The sequence below is a fragment of the Macrotis lagotis genome, chromosome 1 (assembly GCF_037893015.1).
Source record: "Macrotis lagotis isolate mMagLag1 chromosome 1, bilby.v1.9.chrom.fasta, whole genome shotgun sequence".
In the NCBI taxonomy this organism is placed as follows: Eukaryota; Metazoa; Chordata; class Mammalia; order Peramelemorphia; family Peramelidae; genus Macrotis; species Macrotis lagotis.
This window is the reverse complement of record NC_133658.1, coordinates 88,491,385-88,509,760: the sequence shown is the minus strand read 5'-3', so window position 1 is coordinate 88,509,760 and position 18,376 is coordinate 88,491,385. Positions and strand designations below refer to the sequence as shown.

General features: G+C 38.9%; 1 protein-coding gene across 2 annotated transcripts in view; it reads right to left on the bottom strand.

Moving 5' to 3' along the window:
• TMEM178A (transmembrane protein 178A) overlaps window positions 1-17,239 on the bottom strand; it is an 86,734-nt gene extending 69,495 nt beyond the window's left edge. The window contains exon 1 of one of the 2 annotated variants that reach the window (XM_074204368.1): window positions 16,999-17,239. Coding sequence is in view for 1 of the 2 variants with exons in the window: in XM_074204360.1 (XP_074060461.1) it covers window positions 15,881-16,364 (484 nt within the window). In the remaining variant the exon portion in view is untranslated. Of the gene's footprint in view, window positions 1-15,880; window positions 16,368-16,998 lie in introns of those variants that run through there. The other variant, XM_074204360.1, reaches the window with a different exon arrangement.
• Between the last annotated feature and the right edge of the window lie 1,137 nt (window positions 17,240-18,376).

Below are 18,376 nucleotides of genomic sequence, written 5' to 3'. Positions count from 1 at the left end.
TCATTCTACTTATCATTCCCTTCTCCTTGTCCTCACCCTTGTTTTTTCTTTTCTTTCTATTTTCTATTTTCTCATAATTCAGAAAGTTTCCCTAGTCTCACATCATGATTCCCTATAGCATTTTTCTAAAAAACTCCCCTTTTCTGAAAAACCATTTTTATATTCCTTTTTACTATTTGTGTGTTCTTTCAGAAAAGGAGTTAGCTCCTAAGGGGCGAGAAGAAAGAAATATATGACTTAAAACCTCCTGGAGCTGACATCTCTGCTGAAATTTTTGTATCTGTTTTTCCACAATGTCAGAAACACTATCAAAACTCATAACATCACAATAATAGCTACTGATAAATAGTTAAAAGGGCCATCCCCCCCCCCCATTTGTTTGCATGATTGTCTTTTCTTTTTTTCCCCAGAGGAGAAAAACTAATGTGTTCCCAGAAGATTCACTTTAGTCATCACCACTTTTATTCTCCTCTCTTTGGTTCCATTTTTCACTTTAGCTTTTTTAACATATGTTAGTTTACCTGCTTTCAAATCAAGTCCCTTTGTCTGACAGTCATGTTGAGTGTAGGCATTTTTACAGACACTCAGTACCAGTCAGTAGGCATTGGAATAACCCGCCCCTGAAGTAAGCCATTCTCAAGTGCCAGGGGCTTTGGGAACTCAAACCACACTCCAATTTCACTCTCACTCTATTACTGCAGAACTCACAATTATGTTCTTATTGTCATTTGTCTTCTGCAAGACACAACTTCACTGAGAAAGCTTTTTCACAAGTTGAAAACTACATGACATAGGATCGATTCTCTTGTTTTAACAATGAAGAGAACATTCAGAGAGTGCTCTAATGGGCATCAAAAGGCCATAGTCATGTCACCATTTAGAGCAAGCATTTTCTTGAATTGTAAAACCAATAGAAATTGTACTCAACTCCCAAAATACAAGTTGGTATTACCCATATTTACTAATAACAGTCTCTTGTTCTGTTTGGCAGACTTACAGGACAGCATATCTCTAAATTAAAGTGAATTCTTACTTGGAGTATATATCTTTGTACCTCTTGGTTAGTCAACCTTAATTAAGCACCTACTCTGTTTGCCACACTGTACTGAGCACTAGGGATAAATAGCCTACAAAATGTAATCATCCAAAAATATTTTGGTACTGAGTGCTTATTGAGGCAAGCACTCATGTTCTTCCACATAATTCTTTAAAAAACTAAAGAAAAAAGAAAGAAAAGAAACTAGATCTAGGGGAGTTAGGGATCATTTTCCTGATACTTTTGTCCCCTATGCATGTTATTTTCATGACCAATTTGTAACTACATTACTATCTTATAGCACAGTCACCTAGGACAGCTGGGGAGCACAGAGTGCTGGGTTGGGAATCAGGAAGATTCATCTTCATGAGTTCACATCCAATCTCTTACACTTGCTAGTTTGTATGATCTTGGGTGAGTCACTTCACTCTGTTTGCCTTGGTTTTCTCATCTGTAAAATGAACTGGAGAAGGAAATGGCAAACTACTATCATATCTTAGTCAAGAAAACTCCAAATGGAGTCACAAATGGACATGTCTGAACAACAAAACTAGCATAGTCACCGAATATTAGATATCCAAAAACTGGCACAACTTTATATTCAAAGTATCCTAATTATGCTATGCTACTAGAATTTCTTTCCTTTCTCAACCGTTTTTTGTCCTTTAGGAGTGGCCCATACCTATAATTGTATTGATGAGGGAAACTCCCAATGTGAAAACTGTCTTTGTAACTTGTAGTCTTAAAAAAAGATGCTTGAGATCATGCATGCTAATACAGCCAATAAGCATCAGAAATAAAATTTGAACCCAGGTCTTCATGATTTCAAGGTTACCACTGCTACTGCTTCTCAAATAGAGCATAGAGGGGAGATGAAAGAGCAGGACATACTCCTTTTGTATACAGAAGATATTAATAGCATCCCTTTGGGTCTTAAGGGAATAATGTGAACTGACTAGTTGTTTCTACAGGCAAAAATGTAAAAACTCTCAATAATATTGGGAAATATTCAATAAATTGACACAATCTGTTCTGAATTATAACTGATGCTAAATGAAGTTTGTGCTATTCTTCTCTGTTTCATAACACTATTGCTTGGTCTGCAATCAACTCATCTGACTGGGTTACAAGGAAGATGGAGCATAGTGAGTAGATTCATGATATTCAGCAGGAAACAAAGCCTGTCAGTTTTAGATAGCCTCAGCCTCTCAGGCTCCAAGAAGTTCAGTTAGATCTTGCATTAAAACAGATTAATCACCACATTTTCAAGCATGGGAATTCATGAGATGAAAACAAAGGAAAACTGAAGTCATGAGTTGCCAGTTTGAGGGAGATAATCAATTTCTCAATACAAATGCCTTTGTTATGATAAGAATCATTACAACCAGGAAGGTGAAACATTAGAGAATAGAAATGCTGGGTTTCTTTAGCTAAAGGGAGTGAAGCAGATAGGAAATTAAACCTAGTCTATCTAATCAGTTTTGTTCCAGGAATTACTGAAATAATTGAAAAGGGGAAAAAAGTTTGGGTCCAAATGAATCAAATTTGACAATACATATTGCTTCCCTTGACAAGTTCATTTCCAGTATGCTATTTAACTTTCAATAATGGTTATCTGTCTTTTTATTTTATCTGTTTAGATGATTTCATACATCTCTCTCTGATATTGTTTAGCAACTTCTGAAACTTAAATAATAACAACTCACTTGATCCTCAGTCTTAGGTACTTCCTTGGGATACTGAGAGATTAAGTGACTTGCTCATAGTTACAGTTAGTTCATCATCACCATCACCATTACATCATCATCAATAATTGCTAGAATTTAAAGAGCCTTAAAGTTTCAAAGTACTTTGTATATGTTATCTTCTGTGATTCCCACAACCATATGAGATAGTGACTTGTCCATAGTTACATAGCTACTTCATCATCATCATCACCCTCACCATCATTATCATCATCAATAATTGCTAGAATTTAAAGAGCCTTAAAGTTTCAGAGTGCTTTGTATTAGTTATCTCCTCTGATTCTCACAACCAAATGAGATAGTGACTTGCCCATAGTTACATAACTAGTTCTTCATCATCATCATCATCATCATCATCATCATTATCACCATCACTATCATCATCATCATCATCACCATCACTATCATCATCATCATAATCATCATCATCATCATCAGTAATTGCTAGAATTTAAAGAGTCTTAAAGTTTCAGAGTGCTTTGTATTAGTTATCTCCTCTGATTCTCACAATCAAATGAGATAGTGACTTGCCCATAGTTACATAACTAGTTCTTCTTCATCATCATCATCATCATCATCATCACCACACTATCATCATAATCATCATCATCATCATCATCAATAATTGCTAGAATTTAAAGAGCCTTAAGGTTTCAGAGTGCTTTGTATTAGTTATCTCCTCTGATTCTCACAACCAAATGAGATAGTGACTTGCCCATAGTTACATAACTAGTTCTTCATCATCATCATCATCATCACCATCACTATCATCATAATCATCATCATCATCAATGATTGCTAGAATTTAAAGAGCCTTGAAGTTTCAAAGTGCTTTGTATATCACAACCATATGAGGTAGGTGCTATCCTCATAATTATTTTAATGTATGAAAAACTGAGCTTTAGAGAGATTAAATGACATTGTCACACACAGTAAATATTACTGGATTCGAATTCAGGTCTTCCTGCCTCCAAGTCCAGCACTCTCAACACTCCTCCACTTAACTGCCTCAAGTCCAGCTCTTCCTGATTCCTGTTAAGCACAACTCTATGCTTTCTCTCTATATTCTTTATTTTAAATAGTAGCCTAGGACAATTTCAAAAAGTTCTGCCCCTCAAAAGTTTGTATTCTATTACAATAAAGAGTACCTGAAATTATAGTCTATCATCTTACAGGATTTAAGATATTTTGAGCTGTGAAATCTTAAGGGATTTAAGATATTTTGAGCTGTGGAAAAAGTCAAAATCAGCAGCTAAGAAAAACTATATGAATTTAATCAATCTGTGACGTAGAAAACACTTTTTCCCCTCAAAGCTAAATGTTATCCACAAAGTAAAAAGAATGAAATGTCAGTGATTCTGGTGAATATGATTACACAATCACTTAAAGCAATTTCTATTTTTTTCTGTGTCTAAAGTCTAATTTGAAATTTCAATTCCTCTGTGAAAATAAGAGCTGGGGAAATGGTTGATTTAGGCTTATTTCATTCCTTAGTGCCCAGTGCTTAGAACAGTGTCCGCCATATAGTAAATGCTTATTGGTGGATTAATGTTCAGATTAACTTAATAAATAAATTCCTTTCTTTGTCAACTTCACAAATATATTGTATTGAGACATTCAATAGTGTATATTTTCAACCTCAACTAAAAGCAGTCCAGATGAAACTATACACCCAGATTAGATATGTTTAGTCAAAAGAATCTATCAGACAAATCATCAGATGTTCAAGTGAAATAAGCCTACTTTCAAAACTTCATGTCAGGTCAGAAATGGACATGCTAGTGTGCCTGAGTCTCACTGAGTCATAGAATCTTAATGATAAAATGTACTATGGACACCATCTAGTCTAAGTCATAATTAAGTAAGTATCCACTCTATAACACACTTAATGAATAATCATACAATTTTTGTTTGAAGACCACTATTGAGAGAGTACCCATTATTTGCCAAGGCAAGCTATTTAGCTCTTAAATTGGTCTAATTGTTTGACAATTATTCTTATATCCAATCTAAATATACAAAGAAATCAAAATAGACTTTTTCCAAAAGTCATAGCAAGTGGAAATGAAGACCTGAATTAAGGTAGTAGTTCTGTGAATGTGAAAGAAGGGGACACAAGTGAAAGATGAAGGAATAGAAATCCAACTAGATGTGCAGGCTTACCAATATTTTTTCTAAATTATGGCACTCAGTACCAAGTACAATAATCCAGATAAAACCTGATCAAGGCAGAAGACAGTAAGATAATTTCTACTTTTCCTACTCCTTTAAAGGAGCTGAAAATTACACCAACTTTTGGGGCCATCAGATTAATATGCTGAATTGTATTGAGATTACAATCTATAAAATCTTCAAGATCTTTCTCCAATGACTTGCTATCTAGTCATGCTTCTGCTATCTTGCCCTGGTTAAGGTGATTTTTTTTTGAACCCAAGTGTTAGATTTTAAATTTTTCCCTATTATATTTCAATTTACTGATAACTGAGTCTAAAAAATGCAGTTTGTGCTATTCTCCTCTTTTTCACCTGCTAATACTTTCTTTGTTAGGTATATCTATAACTTTATTGTTTGGTATGCAATCATTTCATCGCTGGGTTTCAAGGGTTACCTATCTGAGATATAATGGATTTCACTTTTTCATCCAGTGGGATAGCAATGACACCCATCTTGTTCTATGCAAAATCAATATTGAGATATTCCAATGACTCTGTTATCTCATCAATATGGATAATCTCACTAACAATGCACAATATAACCTACATGTGCCTCAGTTCTGAATAACTCTTGTCCATAACCACTCAAAAATCTGTCTCCATGAGATATCTACCTAGTGAGGTGGAACCTTCTTAATATTATCTATAAGAAGTTATTTATTATCTTTAACTTTTGCTGCATATATATAGTCCACCTTTGTTCCTGGCATACATTCCTCTAATGATATTCTTTAATTTGCTTCTCCTTCTTTTTTAGAATGTGTCAAAGATGTCAAAGAAAGAAGGAAAAAGTTCAAAGCAAGAAGAAAAGGACCCATATGTATGAAAACATTTATAATGACTCTTTCTGTGGTGAAAAAGAATTGAGGAATACCCATTAAATGGAGAATGTATGACTGAACAAGTTATGGTAAATGAATGAGAGAGAACACTTGTGCTATAAGAAATTATAAAGGTAATCTCAGAGAAATCTGAGAATGTTTCTATGAACTGGTGCAAAGTGAAGTGAACAGAAACATAAAGCAATTTATACAATAAAATTAATCAATATTGTAAAGATAATCAATGTTGAAAGACTTAATAATGCTGATCAATCCAATGACCAACCCACAATTACAAAAGGATTCATGATGAAACATGATGCCCACCTCAGTTTGGACTTGGAGTGCTGATTGAAGTTTGGGTTTTTTGTCTTTTTCCTTCCTTTTTGGGAGAAATAACTAATTGAGAAATTTGTTTTGCTTGTCTGTCCATATATGCAATAGGAATTGTGTTTGGGGCTTTCTTAATGGGTATGGAAAGGGTTAAAAAATTGAATTAAAAACACAGAATCTATGGCAACATGCTCACATAGTTTGTGTGTCTCTCCAATGTTCTTGAATCTTTTCATTTCTTTGAATATTGTTGTATTTCTTGGTCTATAGCTACACAAAATCATGGAAAGAATATTATTTTTTCTTTTAAAAATGAGTCTTTCATTACTTTTAATGAAGCATGTTTCCTTCTCAACAGAGAGTTGGTTGACTATAGGTACAGAATGACATAAGTGTTGTGAGACAAGGCCAATGTATTGGTTTGCTTTGTTTGATCTAAAAAAGAGTTCAAATGATAGGGGGGGGGGCATCATCAAAAGTGAAAATTGTGTTTAAGAAGTAGGTTGACTAGGGGCGGCTAGGTGGCGCAGTGGATAGAGCAGCGGCCTTGGAGTCAGGGGTACCTGAGTTCAAATTCGGCCTCAGACACTTACTAATTACCTAGCTGTGTGGCCTTGGGCAAGCCACTTAACCCCATAGCCTTGCAAAAAAAAAAAAAAAGAAGTAGGTTGACACATAATACTTAGCTGTGTGGCCTTGGGCAAGCCACTTAACCCCATAGCCTTGCAAAAAAAAAAAAAAAAGAAGTAGGTTGACACATAATACTTAGCTGTGTGACCTTGGGCAAGTCACTTAAGTCCATTGCCTTGTGAAGAAGAAGAAAAAGAAGAAGAAGAAGAAGAAGAAGAAGAAGAAGAAGAAGAAGAAGAAGAAGAAGAAGAAGAAGAAGAATGTTGATTACTTGGGGCTTTTAGACTAGTAGGCAAACATTATCCTTTTGGATTATAAGTTCACAGGATGAGGTTTGCCTGAATCCCTCAAGTAATCAACTCCACTTTTACATTATGTGTTTCCTTTTTTAAAAATAATCAGTAAAGTATTGATTAAATGATGGGCTTTTACTTCAAGAAAAACTCATTAAAAGTCCTATAGCATTTCTAGAAGGCAAATGCTCTCCTCTTCCTATTCAGTTCCGGTTCCAGCTCAATATTCAAGATGTGTATAACTCCAGACAACCTTTTAGGTCTGTCCATCCAATTGCATATTAGAGTCTGCATAAGCATTCTCATACCCTTGATTTTTCCTTTGATGATAATCAAGCCAAATTCATTTGAGTGATTATAGGTCTAATTTAGGAGGTTCTACAATGTTCCAAGGATTGATGCCAGCAGCACAGTATCATCACCAGACAGATGCATCTGAAGAATTTAGCCATCTATAGGGAATCCCTCTTTGATTTGGGATCCATCCTGGACTTCTATGACAGTGGTGAACACCTTAGGTGAACATCTGTCTCCCTATTTTATACCTCACTTCATTGAATAATCAATGTGTCATCGAACAAAGTTCTCTTTGTTGTTACATATTTCAAGGACTCTTGCATGATTTTTTGACATTTATTTATGTGTCAGGACTAAGTCTGGCTATCCTGCACAGACTATTAATTTCATAGAGAATAAACAGCAGGGGAAATATATAAATCATTAGCAAAATGAAGAGAAAATCTTGTGAATGCTTACAAATCTCCCCCCACACACCTCCTTTTATAAAAACAACAGAGCTTTTAAAGGTTCATATCTCCTGCTATCTTTTATAGATTTATGTCATGATTATAAAATAATTGTGAAATCATAAGCATTCAAACACAAATAACTTTCACAAGTTATTGATTACCTATTCAGTATTTTAGCCTTTCATTTCTGATATATATCAGTTGGAAAAAAAAGACAGCACTAATTTTCCTTTAACTTATCAGGTATAATAAATGATGTCACAATTTGGTTTATATAAATAAGTTATATACATATATGAACATATATGTATATCAATGCAGATAGACTATATTTTTATTTTAAATTAAATGTAGAAATTAAAGTTAAATTAAGAAACAATTTTAACATTATTTAAATGATTTGATTCACTGTCCAGATTTCTCCTTTTAAAATTTTTAATCAGTTTTTAGCAATGTGTTCAGAAATGCTACAAGTCTGGATTTGCCAGACGTAATGTCTACAGGGACTGAAAGAAGTATGATCCACATTGTATTTTACACCTGTCTGTACATTCATTCGAGTGAAATTAAGGACTGACTGGACTCTGGACTGCCCACTACCCATCAAGGACATGTATTTTTGACTCTTCATAGTTCATTCTTAACCATTAACTTTATTATTAAAAGCCCCTCTCCTGAGAGAAAGCCTTAATCAGAAACTGTCCTTTCTTGAAATTCTCACATTTACTTTGGTCATAAAACAATCCTCCTGAAAGAACTTAATCTCTATTCCCCCAACTCCCTTGCTATTCCATCTTACAAACTTTAAAGATTCCCATTAAGGACATTGCAATCTCAACAACATACTCAAAGCTGGGAGGTATTTAGAGACTTTGAGCTGTCAGATTTGTTCTAAATCTTAGCAATTCAAATTCAAATCATGAGTCACCCTCAACTTCTCCACTAGCCCAAGCAAGGAGACTAGGAATAGATATTGGAGAAATAGTTCCTGGCTTCGGACAATAAAAGCCCAGTACCTAGTCTGTCTAGAAAGTAGTCTGAAAAACTGAATGGAAAATAGCACCTGCTATTGATGTAAAAATACATATGCCTTTTTTCAAGATTTTGAACTAAATTACTAAAAAAAAAAAGGTTCCAATGCTCTCTAGACTAACCTAATGCTTTTTGTTCTGTTTTGGGCAGGGCATTTTCAAAGAGGCCTTGTTGAGCTAATGTATGTTCAGATTAGGACCACTTGGAGGGTGAGAGTTTTAGAAGCTTTATGTCTTTATTACTTCAATGATTTCATCAGCAGATACTGCAACCCACCCAGGCCTTCTCAGTCTGTATAATATGTGTCCACATTCTCACTACTTGGAGGAGAGTACAAATCAATTAGAAACCCTATCACATGAAAAATCCTCAAAGGAACTAGAGTCTTTCAGCTTGAAGAAGACCAAGGAGAGAGATATTTACAAGTATTTGAAAGTATATCACAAAGATAAGAAAATAGATTTAGTCCATGTTGTTCCAGATCAGGGAGTGTGTCATGGATCTCTGATGAGAGTCTGGGGAAGACTCGGAAACCCTTCTCAAAAGAATTTTTTAATGCATAAAATAAAATCACAAGATTACAAAGGAAATCAATTATATAGAAATTAAGATGTCATTTTGTCCCCATCCTCTCATCCCAGGTTAGGGAGCTTTGCTTTCATAAACAAAATTAAACATTTTGAGGATTGGATTCTAACTATCCCAGACTGTGACAGCTACTTTGGGAACTAGAAACTTTCCCAAAAAGCAGATTTGCCTGTGCAAAGCAAGACACCTTTAGTGCAGGTACATCTGAACTGACATGAGGATCCCTTGAAAGGAGAGGAATCAGAATATCATGACAAGGTTGCCCTGGAAGCAGGAAAAGGAGCAGAGAGGGCAAGAAAGGATATGACCAAGAAGTGCACTGGGTCTGCGACTTCATGACCTTCAGATCATGATGAGAGGAGGATCAAGGATGGTACACAGGAAGCTGTCATCCAGACCTGGTGCATTCAGGTCATGAAAACCTCTTGGAACTCTTCCTAGTCCATGAGCAAGCTGCCTTAGTTCTTCATCTTCTATATGAGGATACCTCAGTCATGTGGGCTGTCATGGTACCCTAATAGCTCCTGGGACAACTTATAACAGTTATCCATGCCCTGAAGCAACTCACAGCAATAGGGAAGGAAGGGGTCTCACTTAGGTATGTCTAATTTGTTTTCTATTGCAGATATCACAGACAGAGAAATGCTAAGGACTGGTTAGTGAGGTCTACTTGAGCACAGCACAGGTCATGGAAATTTCCAGCAATGAGGTTTCTAGATATAGATGTTTCCAGTAAAAAGGACAGGGACATTAGAAAGCAAAAGGAAGCATATATAGGATAGAGATAACTTGTGACAATAAGCCTTTATGAATCATAGGGAGGCAAAATAAAAAATAAATGCAAACAAATAAAAAATAACAGTACAGGTTGGCTTAGACTTTGATATCAACTTTATATAACAAGGACTTTCAGACATCAAGAGTTATTCAAAATCAAAACAGGCTGCCTTGTAAAATAGTGATTTCCACATTACTAGTGTTATAAGAAGAGATTATATGTGCCATCTGCCAGAGATGTTTGGAGAAGGAATTGATTCATCATTGAGTAGTAAGTTGAACTAGAAGTCCTCAACCCTTTCTAACTCTTAAGATTTTACATTGCTATGAAGGAAAGAAACAAGCATTTATTAAGTACCCACTGAGAAAGTCAAAATGATATTATCTGCATTTTTATAATTGATTCCAATTTTTGTCTCTGTTCTAATTCATTATATCTGAATTAAGTTAAGAAGTTCACTGTTCACTGTTCTATTCTTGCCTAAAGGAAATTTGTTATCCTTGAAGGATGCAGGTGGTGGTCTGTTATTCAACGTAGTCCTACCTAGCCACTATTGCTAAACTGTCCTTGAAAGTGAACTCAAACAGCAAACTTTTCTTAGCAACAGGATGAAACGAGGGCTTGTTGCTAGCCCCTTGTTCCTAATTTCCAGTCTTACACCTCTGAGGTCAGAGACTTTGTAACAAATCACAAGGTTTTCCCCCTGTCTATGTTACTGCTTTTTTTTTTTTTTTTGGCTACTCCTCCTTTGGTCTATAAAAATAATTGGCCTGTCCTAATTCTGGTTCTTTTGACTTGCTAGGGAGCTGAGAAACCTGTTTTATTGGTAACTGCTAGCCTTACCAACAAATTGAAACTTTTTGCCTCAGTTTACTTTAATTTCAATCACAAATTACTATGTGTTAAGCACTTTACAAATATTTTCTCATTGGTCTTCACAACAACCTGGGGCTTAGGTGCCATTATCAACTCCATTTTATAGTTGAGGACTTTCAGACAAACAGAAGTTAAATGATTTACTCAGGGTCACATATCTAGTACATGTTTGAGAGTCTAGAACTCAGGTCTTCTTGACTCCAGGCCCAGTGTTCAACTACGGCACTGCCTAACTTTTTTTAATCTCTGCTAATAAAAGTTCAGTATTTCAATTATTTACTGTTATAGGTTGAGAATGTTTTGGCTTATGTATTATATATTATGAATACATAAACAATATGCATTCATATATATAATCTATGTTATATATAACACAAATATATTATACAATGAATGTGTATATGTATACATATATTTAGAGAACAGAAAGTAACATACAACAGGTCTTTCTTTTTAAAAAAGAATTTTTTAAACATAGACTACAATTTTGAAAAAAATTTACTGCTTTCTTTCTGCATACTATAAAAGATATGTTTGTATAAATGTTCATATCCATTGTTTCCTTCTCATTAGCTTCCTGAGACATATTGCCCAACAATGTCCCTTTGACTCATCCTTCTCAGAGAGCAATATGCTAAAGGCATACTTATTTGGGAGCAGACCCAGGAGTTCTTGCATTGCACAGAATCATTGACCCCTATATTCCTTCTGTCATGGATTGAAAAATCTTCACATGCAAGGCACTGGCTATATTTCATTCCAAAACACAGGATGTTTGAAAGGTTTGAACTAATAATATCTACCAAAATCAAATCAGGATCTTAAGTCACTTGTCAATTATCAAGAAATATAAGGAGAAAAGTTAAAGCATCTAAGAGGCCAGTTTATCAAACTAATTCTTTAGTCATTTAACCAGTTCTTTTAATATACATAGATACATACATATGTGTGTGTGTATATATATATATATATTTATATAAAATTTAAAGTATGTAAGATGAAAGTAGTATATAAAAGGACAGCAGTATAATTAGGAAGTTGCATACTATGTGCATAACCATAATCAAGTCTTTTAATCTTTCATCCCAGAAATTATTCTAACATGATATCTTACAAATTAGTTACTAACTTATATGAGTGGAAGAAGTAGTTAAAGGTGTGTGAGTTCCACACACCATTGAAATGACAGGTCCATATTTTTCTCCTATCGTTACTTTAGAAAAAAGGAAAGAAAAGAAGGAAGGAAGAAGGCAGGAAGGCAGGGAGGAAGAAAGGAAGGAAGGAAAAAAGCAGGAAGGCAGGAAGGCAGGAAGGAAGGGGAGAGAGAGAGAGAGAGAGAGAGAGAGAGAGAGGAAGGAACAAAAGACTGCTATCTAGTATCTAGAAATGTCAAATAGCAAAAATTAAAAGTGAAAATCTTTATATTAGTAAAAAAAAGACCTCAGCCTAAACAAAATACATTGACTCTACCATTACTATTCACTTAATTTTAAAACTAAGAGGTATTTTATCTATTACCTTTATCCCCTGTTCTAAAAGATATGGCTACTCAAGCCTAGAAAGTTTAGTTGATTTATCCAAGGTCATCCAGTTGGTTTATGACAGAACTGAGCTAGGAAGATCATACCCGATTTTTTCCTTATCTTCAAAGTTTTCATTCCTTTTTTTTTCTGGGGCGGTGGTGGGGGCAATCATATTCAAGTGACTTGCCCAAGGTCACAAAGTTAGTAAGAGTCTGAGCCTGGATTTGAAGTCAGGTTCTACTGACTTCAGATCTGGCAATCTTTTTCATTTTTTTAAATGAACTCAGAGCAATGAACTTGAAAGTTCAAACTGAACTTTCAATATTGTTTCACCAATGACTCCCTATCACCTATATAATAAAATACAAATTCTTAGATATATATTTATCACATTCCATAATCAAATTCCAAACTACTTTTAGAGTCTTATTGCATTCATATTAATCCCTTTTAAATGCTGTGTATCAGCCAAACTGGATTAGTAGTTATCCTTTGAACTCATTTTATTTCTTATCTCTGCATATTTTATGTGCAGATACCTTGTATTTGCTATGTCTCTATGTCTCTGATACCCTGAATATAGTCCATCCTTGTCTCTGCCTCCCAGAATTATTATCTTCCTTCAAGGCTATAATCTTCTTTTGAAGGTTCTCCTGCCCTACCAGTTGTTAATGATCCCTTCCTCCTCAAATCACTTTAAATTTTGTTATTTGTATATATGCTGAACAAACCTACTCATGCAGAGCATAACCTCATTGACAATGAATGTCAGTGCAGCCAGGGTTCTTAGCTGTGAACTAGTACAATTCTCTCACTTTACAAATGAAGAAGCTGAGACCCAAAGAGACTAAATAATTTGACCAAACTAGCATAGTAAGTTGGTGGCAGAGCCAAGGCAATACCTTCCATCTCTTTACTCTCCGAGCAGTACATAGAATTATCTGATTACCATTACTATAATAGAGTCTATATAGTTTTGACTCAAAAACAATCCAAATGTATCCAGTGATTTCAAATGAATTCATATCTAGAAAACCCTGGATGCTTTTATAAGCATGGACTCCTTTGTAAGATCATTGAGTTCCCCATCACTGAAAGATGGATGACCATCTATCAGTGATGTTAGTAGATGGGATTCCTATTGTAAGTTGCATTAAATGAAATCTGAGTTTCCTTCTAAAATTCTATGATCCCGGAGTGCTAAGCCAATTCACTTCTACAAGTATTCATTGAATATCTACCATGTGCATGAAGATGAAATCAACTCCCTCTCCCTGAAGGAGTTTACATTTTGCTAGTTAAATACAACGACACAAATAATTCAGTGAAAGATAGCAAAAGAGGAGAGAATGGTCAAGAAGTGCCAAGTGGTTTTGTATCTAAATTAATCACAATACTTTTTAAAAATCCATTGGTGAAGGGAGGACATAATAATCCTGGGGATGATTCCTATTGACCCTTTTTGGTTCTGACTCTAACCAGCTATTATTCAGATATTAGTGAGGATATATAATTTGGGCATGCATGGGTGTGTGTGTATACAAAGGCACATATACACATAAACACACACACAATTAGGGGCAGAGGAATAAGGGGTGGGAAGTATAGTAGCACTGTCATCTCCAGAGAAAGACTACACTGCTTAGCTCTTGCAACTGCTTTGTCTTGATGGTCTATAGCTGAATGGACAAATACTCTAAACTACCTTTTATCATGGGCTCTGCTATGCTCAGAATTAATTATGCAGTCTCTTCATGAGATGAAATCATATCTGGATGCTGGAGAGAAAGGTGAAAAAAGGTACGCTTCCCAGAGGAGGTTATTGTCTCAGACCTTCATGAAAAGAGTTGGAGTCTTTCCATGCACCAGCAGATTTTGATAGCGGTATCCAGCTGAGTTAGCTCTGGGAAAGGGGAAGTTGTCATATTTGAGAAATGAGAAATGTGGCAACTTGCATCACTCTGAAGGCCAACACATTATTAACTTCTCCTTTCTATCCAATTTCATTTCAAGCGATAACTGGATATAAATCTGTTCGGTTCTTTATATGTTAGAGAAGGGGTCTGTGTGGAACATTAAAATGAACTGATTTCTAAGTGTTTCTACTCCCTTAATATAGTACCAACAAGAAACAGGCTTTTTTTAATTTCCAAAAGCTCAGGAAAATTCTTCAATATCGAATGCAAAATTGTAAAAATATCCCCAATATACACGTACAAAACAAAATGTTTACAGGAATGTGATTGCTGTGGAAACTTTTAAAGTACACCAACAACTTCAGGCATTGAAATAGGTGTTTTGAAGATTTTAAATGAGCTTACTAGTACTATTTAAGTCAGTGACCTTAGAAAAATTTAATACATTTTCAATCTAAAGAGAGGAAATGCATTGCTATTCAAAGTGCTGAAGTTCTACCTTAAAAGGATTATGGCTGATTCTCTATCTTTAGCTCACCCTGGTGTGCCTAGGCACTGCAGTTGGCGTGGTGATTCATCAGAAAGCCTTAGAAAAGTAGCTGTTAGTATCTGCCATATGGGCTGCTATGTCTTGCCTGCAACCGATGAATTACGGACACTTTGGGTCTAAGCTGCAAATTCCTTGCATCTTGCACGTTGGTAGTTTCTACCCTCTGTTTCTTTTGTATTCTGGCTCTCCATTAGCTTCTGCGGGCTGCAATGAGTGCAGGAGTTCAGGGAGAGCCCAAGCTAGCAAGCACGCAGTGCTAGAGAATGCCGGCTTGTCCCCTCCGGGGCTTGCACCACTTCTCATGCAAGAGAAAGCCTCTCCTCTAAAAGCAAAGCCTAAGTTGTGGAAGCATCTAGTTGCAAGCGGCTTTTTGACGGGCACTAATGGAGTAGAGAGGTAGACAGGCAAGGCATCCACATGCACACCAAGACAGGCATGCACACAAAGACAGGTCGGGAAGAGGGGGTGGAAGAGAGAGGGGGGCGAGGAGGCAAAAGCAGGAACCAGAAAGAGAATTTGGGAGGCAAAAGCAGCGCGGGGAGGGGGGGAGGGAAAACGGAAAGGGAAAAGGAGTCGGGGAGTGCAGAAGGGGAGGGCAGGTGGAGAGAACTGGAAGGAGGAAAGAGTGGGAGAAAGGGAGGGCGGCACTGGTCCTGCTCGTGGCCATGCCGCGGCGAAGCGGGGCCCCGGAGGTCCCACTGCCAGTGTGCGCCCTGTCGGGGGAGCTGTCCAAAAGGTCAGCAGCCAGCCTCCGCTCCCTCCCGGCCCGCAGGGGCCGGGGGCAGCCCCCGCCTCACCTTTGAGGATCAGGTTGTCGATGTCCCTGTCGATGCCCAGGAAGTAGCACTTCCTCCAGAGGCCGGAGTAGGTGGCGAAGAGCGGCCGGCCGCACTCGGACTCCAGCACGCCGAGCCCGAGCAGGGCGCGCCAGTGCTCCAGGAGCAGCAGCTCGTCCTCCGGCCGCCCGCCGCCCGGCCCGGGCCCCCCGCCGCCCCCTCCGGCCGCCGCCGCCGCCTCCTCGGGGGCCGCGGGGCTGCGCCAGCCCGGGAGCAGCTTGCGGCCGTGCGGGGCCGAGTCCCGCAGCGGCAGGTGGGACAGGGGCATGAGCCGGTTCTTCTGGTCCGGGGGGTCGGCGCCGGCGCGGCTGCGCTCGCAGCTCTCCTTGTGCCGCCGGGGGTCCGTCTCGTACCAGTGGTCGGTGAAGATGGCCGTGACGAGCAGCCCCAGGGAGCAGAGGCTCAGGCAGAGGCTGAGCGCCGTGATCAGCGCCCGCGGCTCCATGGCTCGCCGCCCCTGGCCGCCCGCCTCGGGCGCCTGCCTCCCCCGCGGCCGGGCCGGGCCGGGGCCGGGCCGGGCCGGGGCCGGGGCCGGGCCGGGCCGGGGCCGGGGCTGCAGCCGCCGCCGACGGGCTGGGCTCCGCCGCCGCCGCGCCGCCGCTGCAGTTAGACACAATGCACTTTGCTTCCCTCTCGCCTCTCTCCCTCCCTCTTCTTCTCTCCCTGGTTCCCCACCCGCCCCCAATCACGCTCCCACGGTCTCCCCTCCCCTCTCCCTCCCTCTCCCTCTTCCTTATCTCTCTTCCCAAGCTCACTCCCCACCCCACCACGCTTCCCCAAATCCAATTTCCTTCCTCTTCTCTCCCACTTTCTCCCCCTTCCTCTTATCCCATTTCGCCTCTCTTCTCCACCCCCTCCTGCAGCTCGCCTGCCTCTTCCTTCCTCCCTTTTAATTCTTCCCGTCTTCACTTTTCTTTCTCCTTCAAATCTCTTCTCCCCAAGTCCTGCTCCTCCTCCACGCTCCCTGCCCCTCTCCTGCGCCTCCTTAGCCCTCCGTTAGCCGCCTCCTCGTCTCCTCAGTCCCCTTCCCCAGTCTGTCATTAAGTTCCCACCTCTCCCTCGTGACCTCTCGTCCTCACCTCGAAAACGGGCTCAGAACAAATCTCCCAACCTCAGCCTCAGTCCTGTCTCTTGGCCAAGTGGATCTGGATCACTGCCCCCAGTGGCTTCCAGGATGTATCCGGTATTAAAGCCCCAGCAGACTGGGTCTGCATAAAACCCAGTGCTTCAGTGCGCCATGGGCCATGTGCTGAGGTTCTAGTATCCCCGCTTTCCAGCTGTTGCCTAGTGAGGATTCTGAGAACTCGTTCTGCCCTGATATCTCTTCCTCTCTTCAGAAAAAAAAAAAGGACAGTACTCGTCCGGTCAAACCCTCCCTCATTCTGATCCAACGACTCTTGTGCAAGAAAAGTCACTAAGATCATGAAGACTTCCAAAGGCTTGGGTCAGAGAGGTTGCTTTGTTCTTGGGGCAGGCTTCTTTCTCCTCCCAACACTGATCAAGGCACCCCTTGTCATGCTTGAGTGAACTTTCTCCTGAAATTTATGGTGGAGTCCACAGGCTCAGGGCGCACAAGCAACGGACATCTATCTGCTCTGCGAAGTGACTATTATCAGTGAACGAAGAAAGCCTCTCGTAATAAATCCATTTTTTTCTTCAGAATGTTTCCTTATGTACACTGTACATCAGGCAGTCAGTGTAGAATAGCGCCATATACCATAATCAATGCCTACAGCAAGGCTTAAGTCCTTTATGCTTGGATCCCACAGATTGAGGTGGGTGGTGGTGTAGGCTCAAGTCAGGAATTGTGATACTATAGATTTGAAGGAGCTGCCGGTGTGGAGTGAAGGGAAGAGAGGGGAGACTGTGGCTAGAACCCTGGCCTTGGAGTCTGCAGGACAGAGTTGGAATCCAGCCTCAGACACTAACTGTGTGACCTTTGGCAAATCCAGGGCCATCTCCAGTCATCCTGCTCCATATCTGGTCACTGGACCTAGATGGCTCTGGATGAGAAAATGAGGCTGATGACTTAGCACAGCATCCTTCACTCAATTCCAATTTATGTGCTTGTCAAGACATTACCTCCCAGGTGTCATGCCTTTGAGTATGAAGGACAAACATCATCATCAATTTACCATCTTAGAGGGTTGCCTGGGACCACCAGAAGTTAAGAGACCTGCCTAAGGTCAGATAGTATGTATTTTAAACCTGGGTCTTCCTATTTCTAAGACTTGCCTCCATATGATGAAAACTTCTCCACTTCTGGAAAAAGAACTGATAAATTCTTTATGCAAATTAAAATATCATTTTCTGATTAAAATAAAAACACTTGCCTTCCATCCACTATTCCAAGATCCCTCTGTCATGTAGTTATAAATTTTAACTTTGTTAGGGGACCGCTAACTGACACAATGGGGAGAGGACTGGGCCTGAAATCAGAAATTTATTGTTATTCAA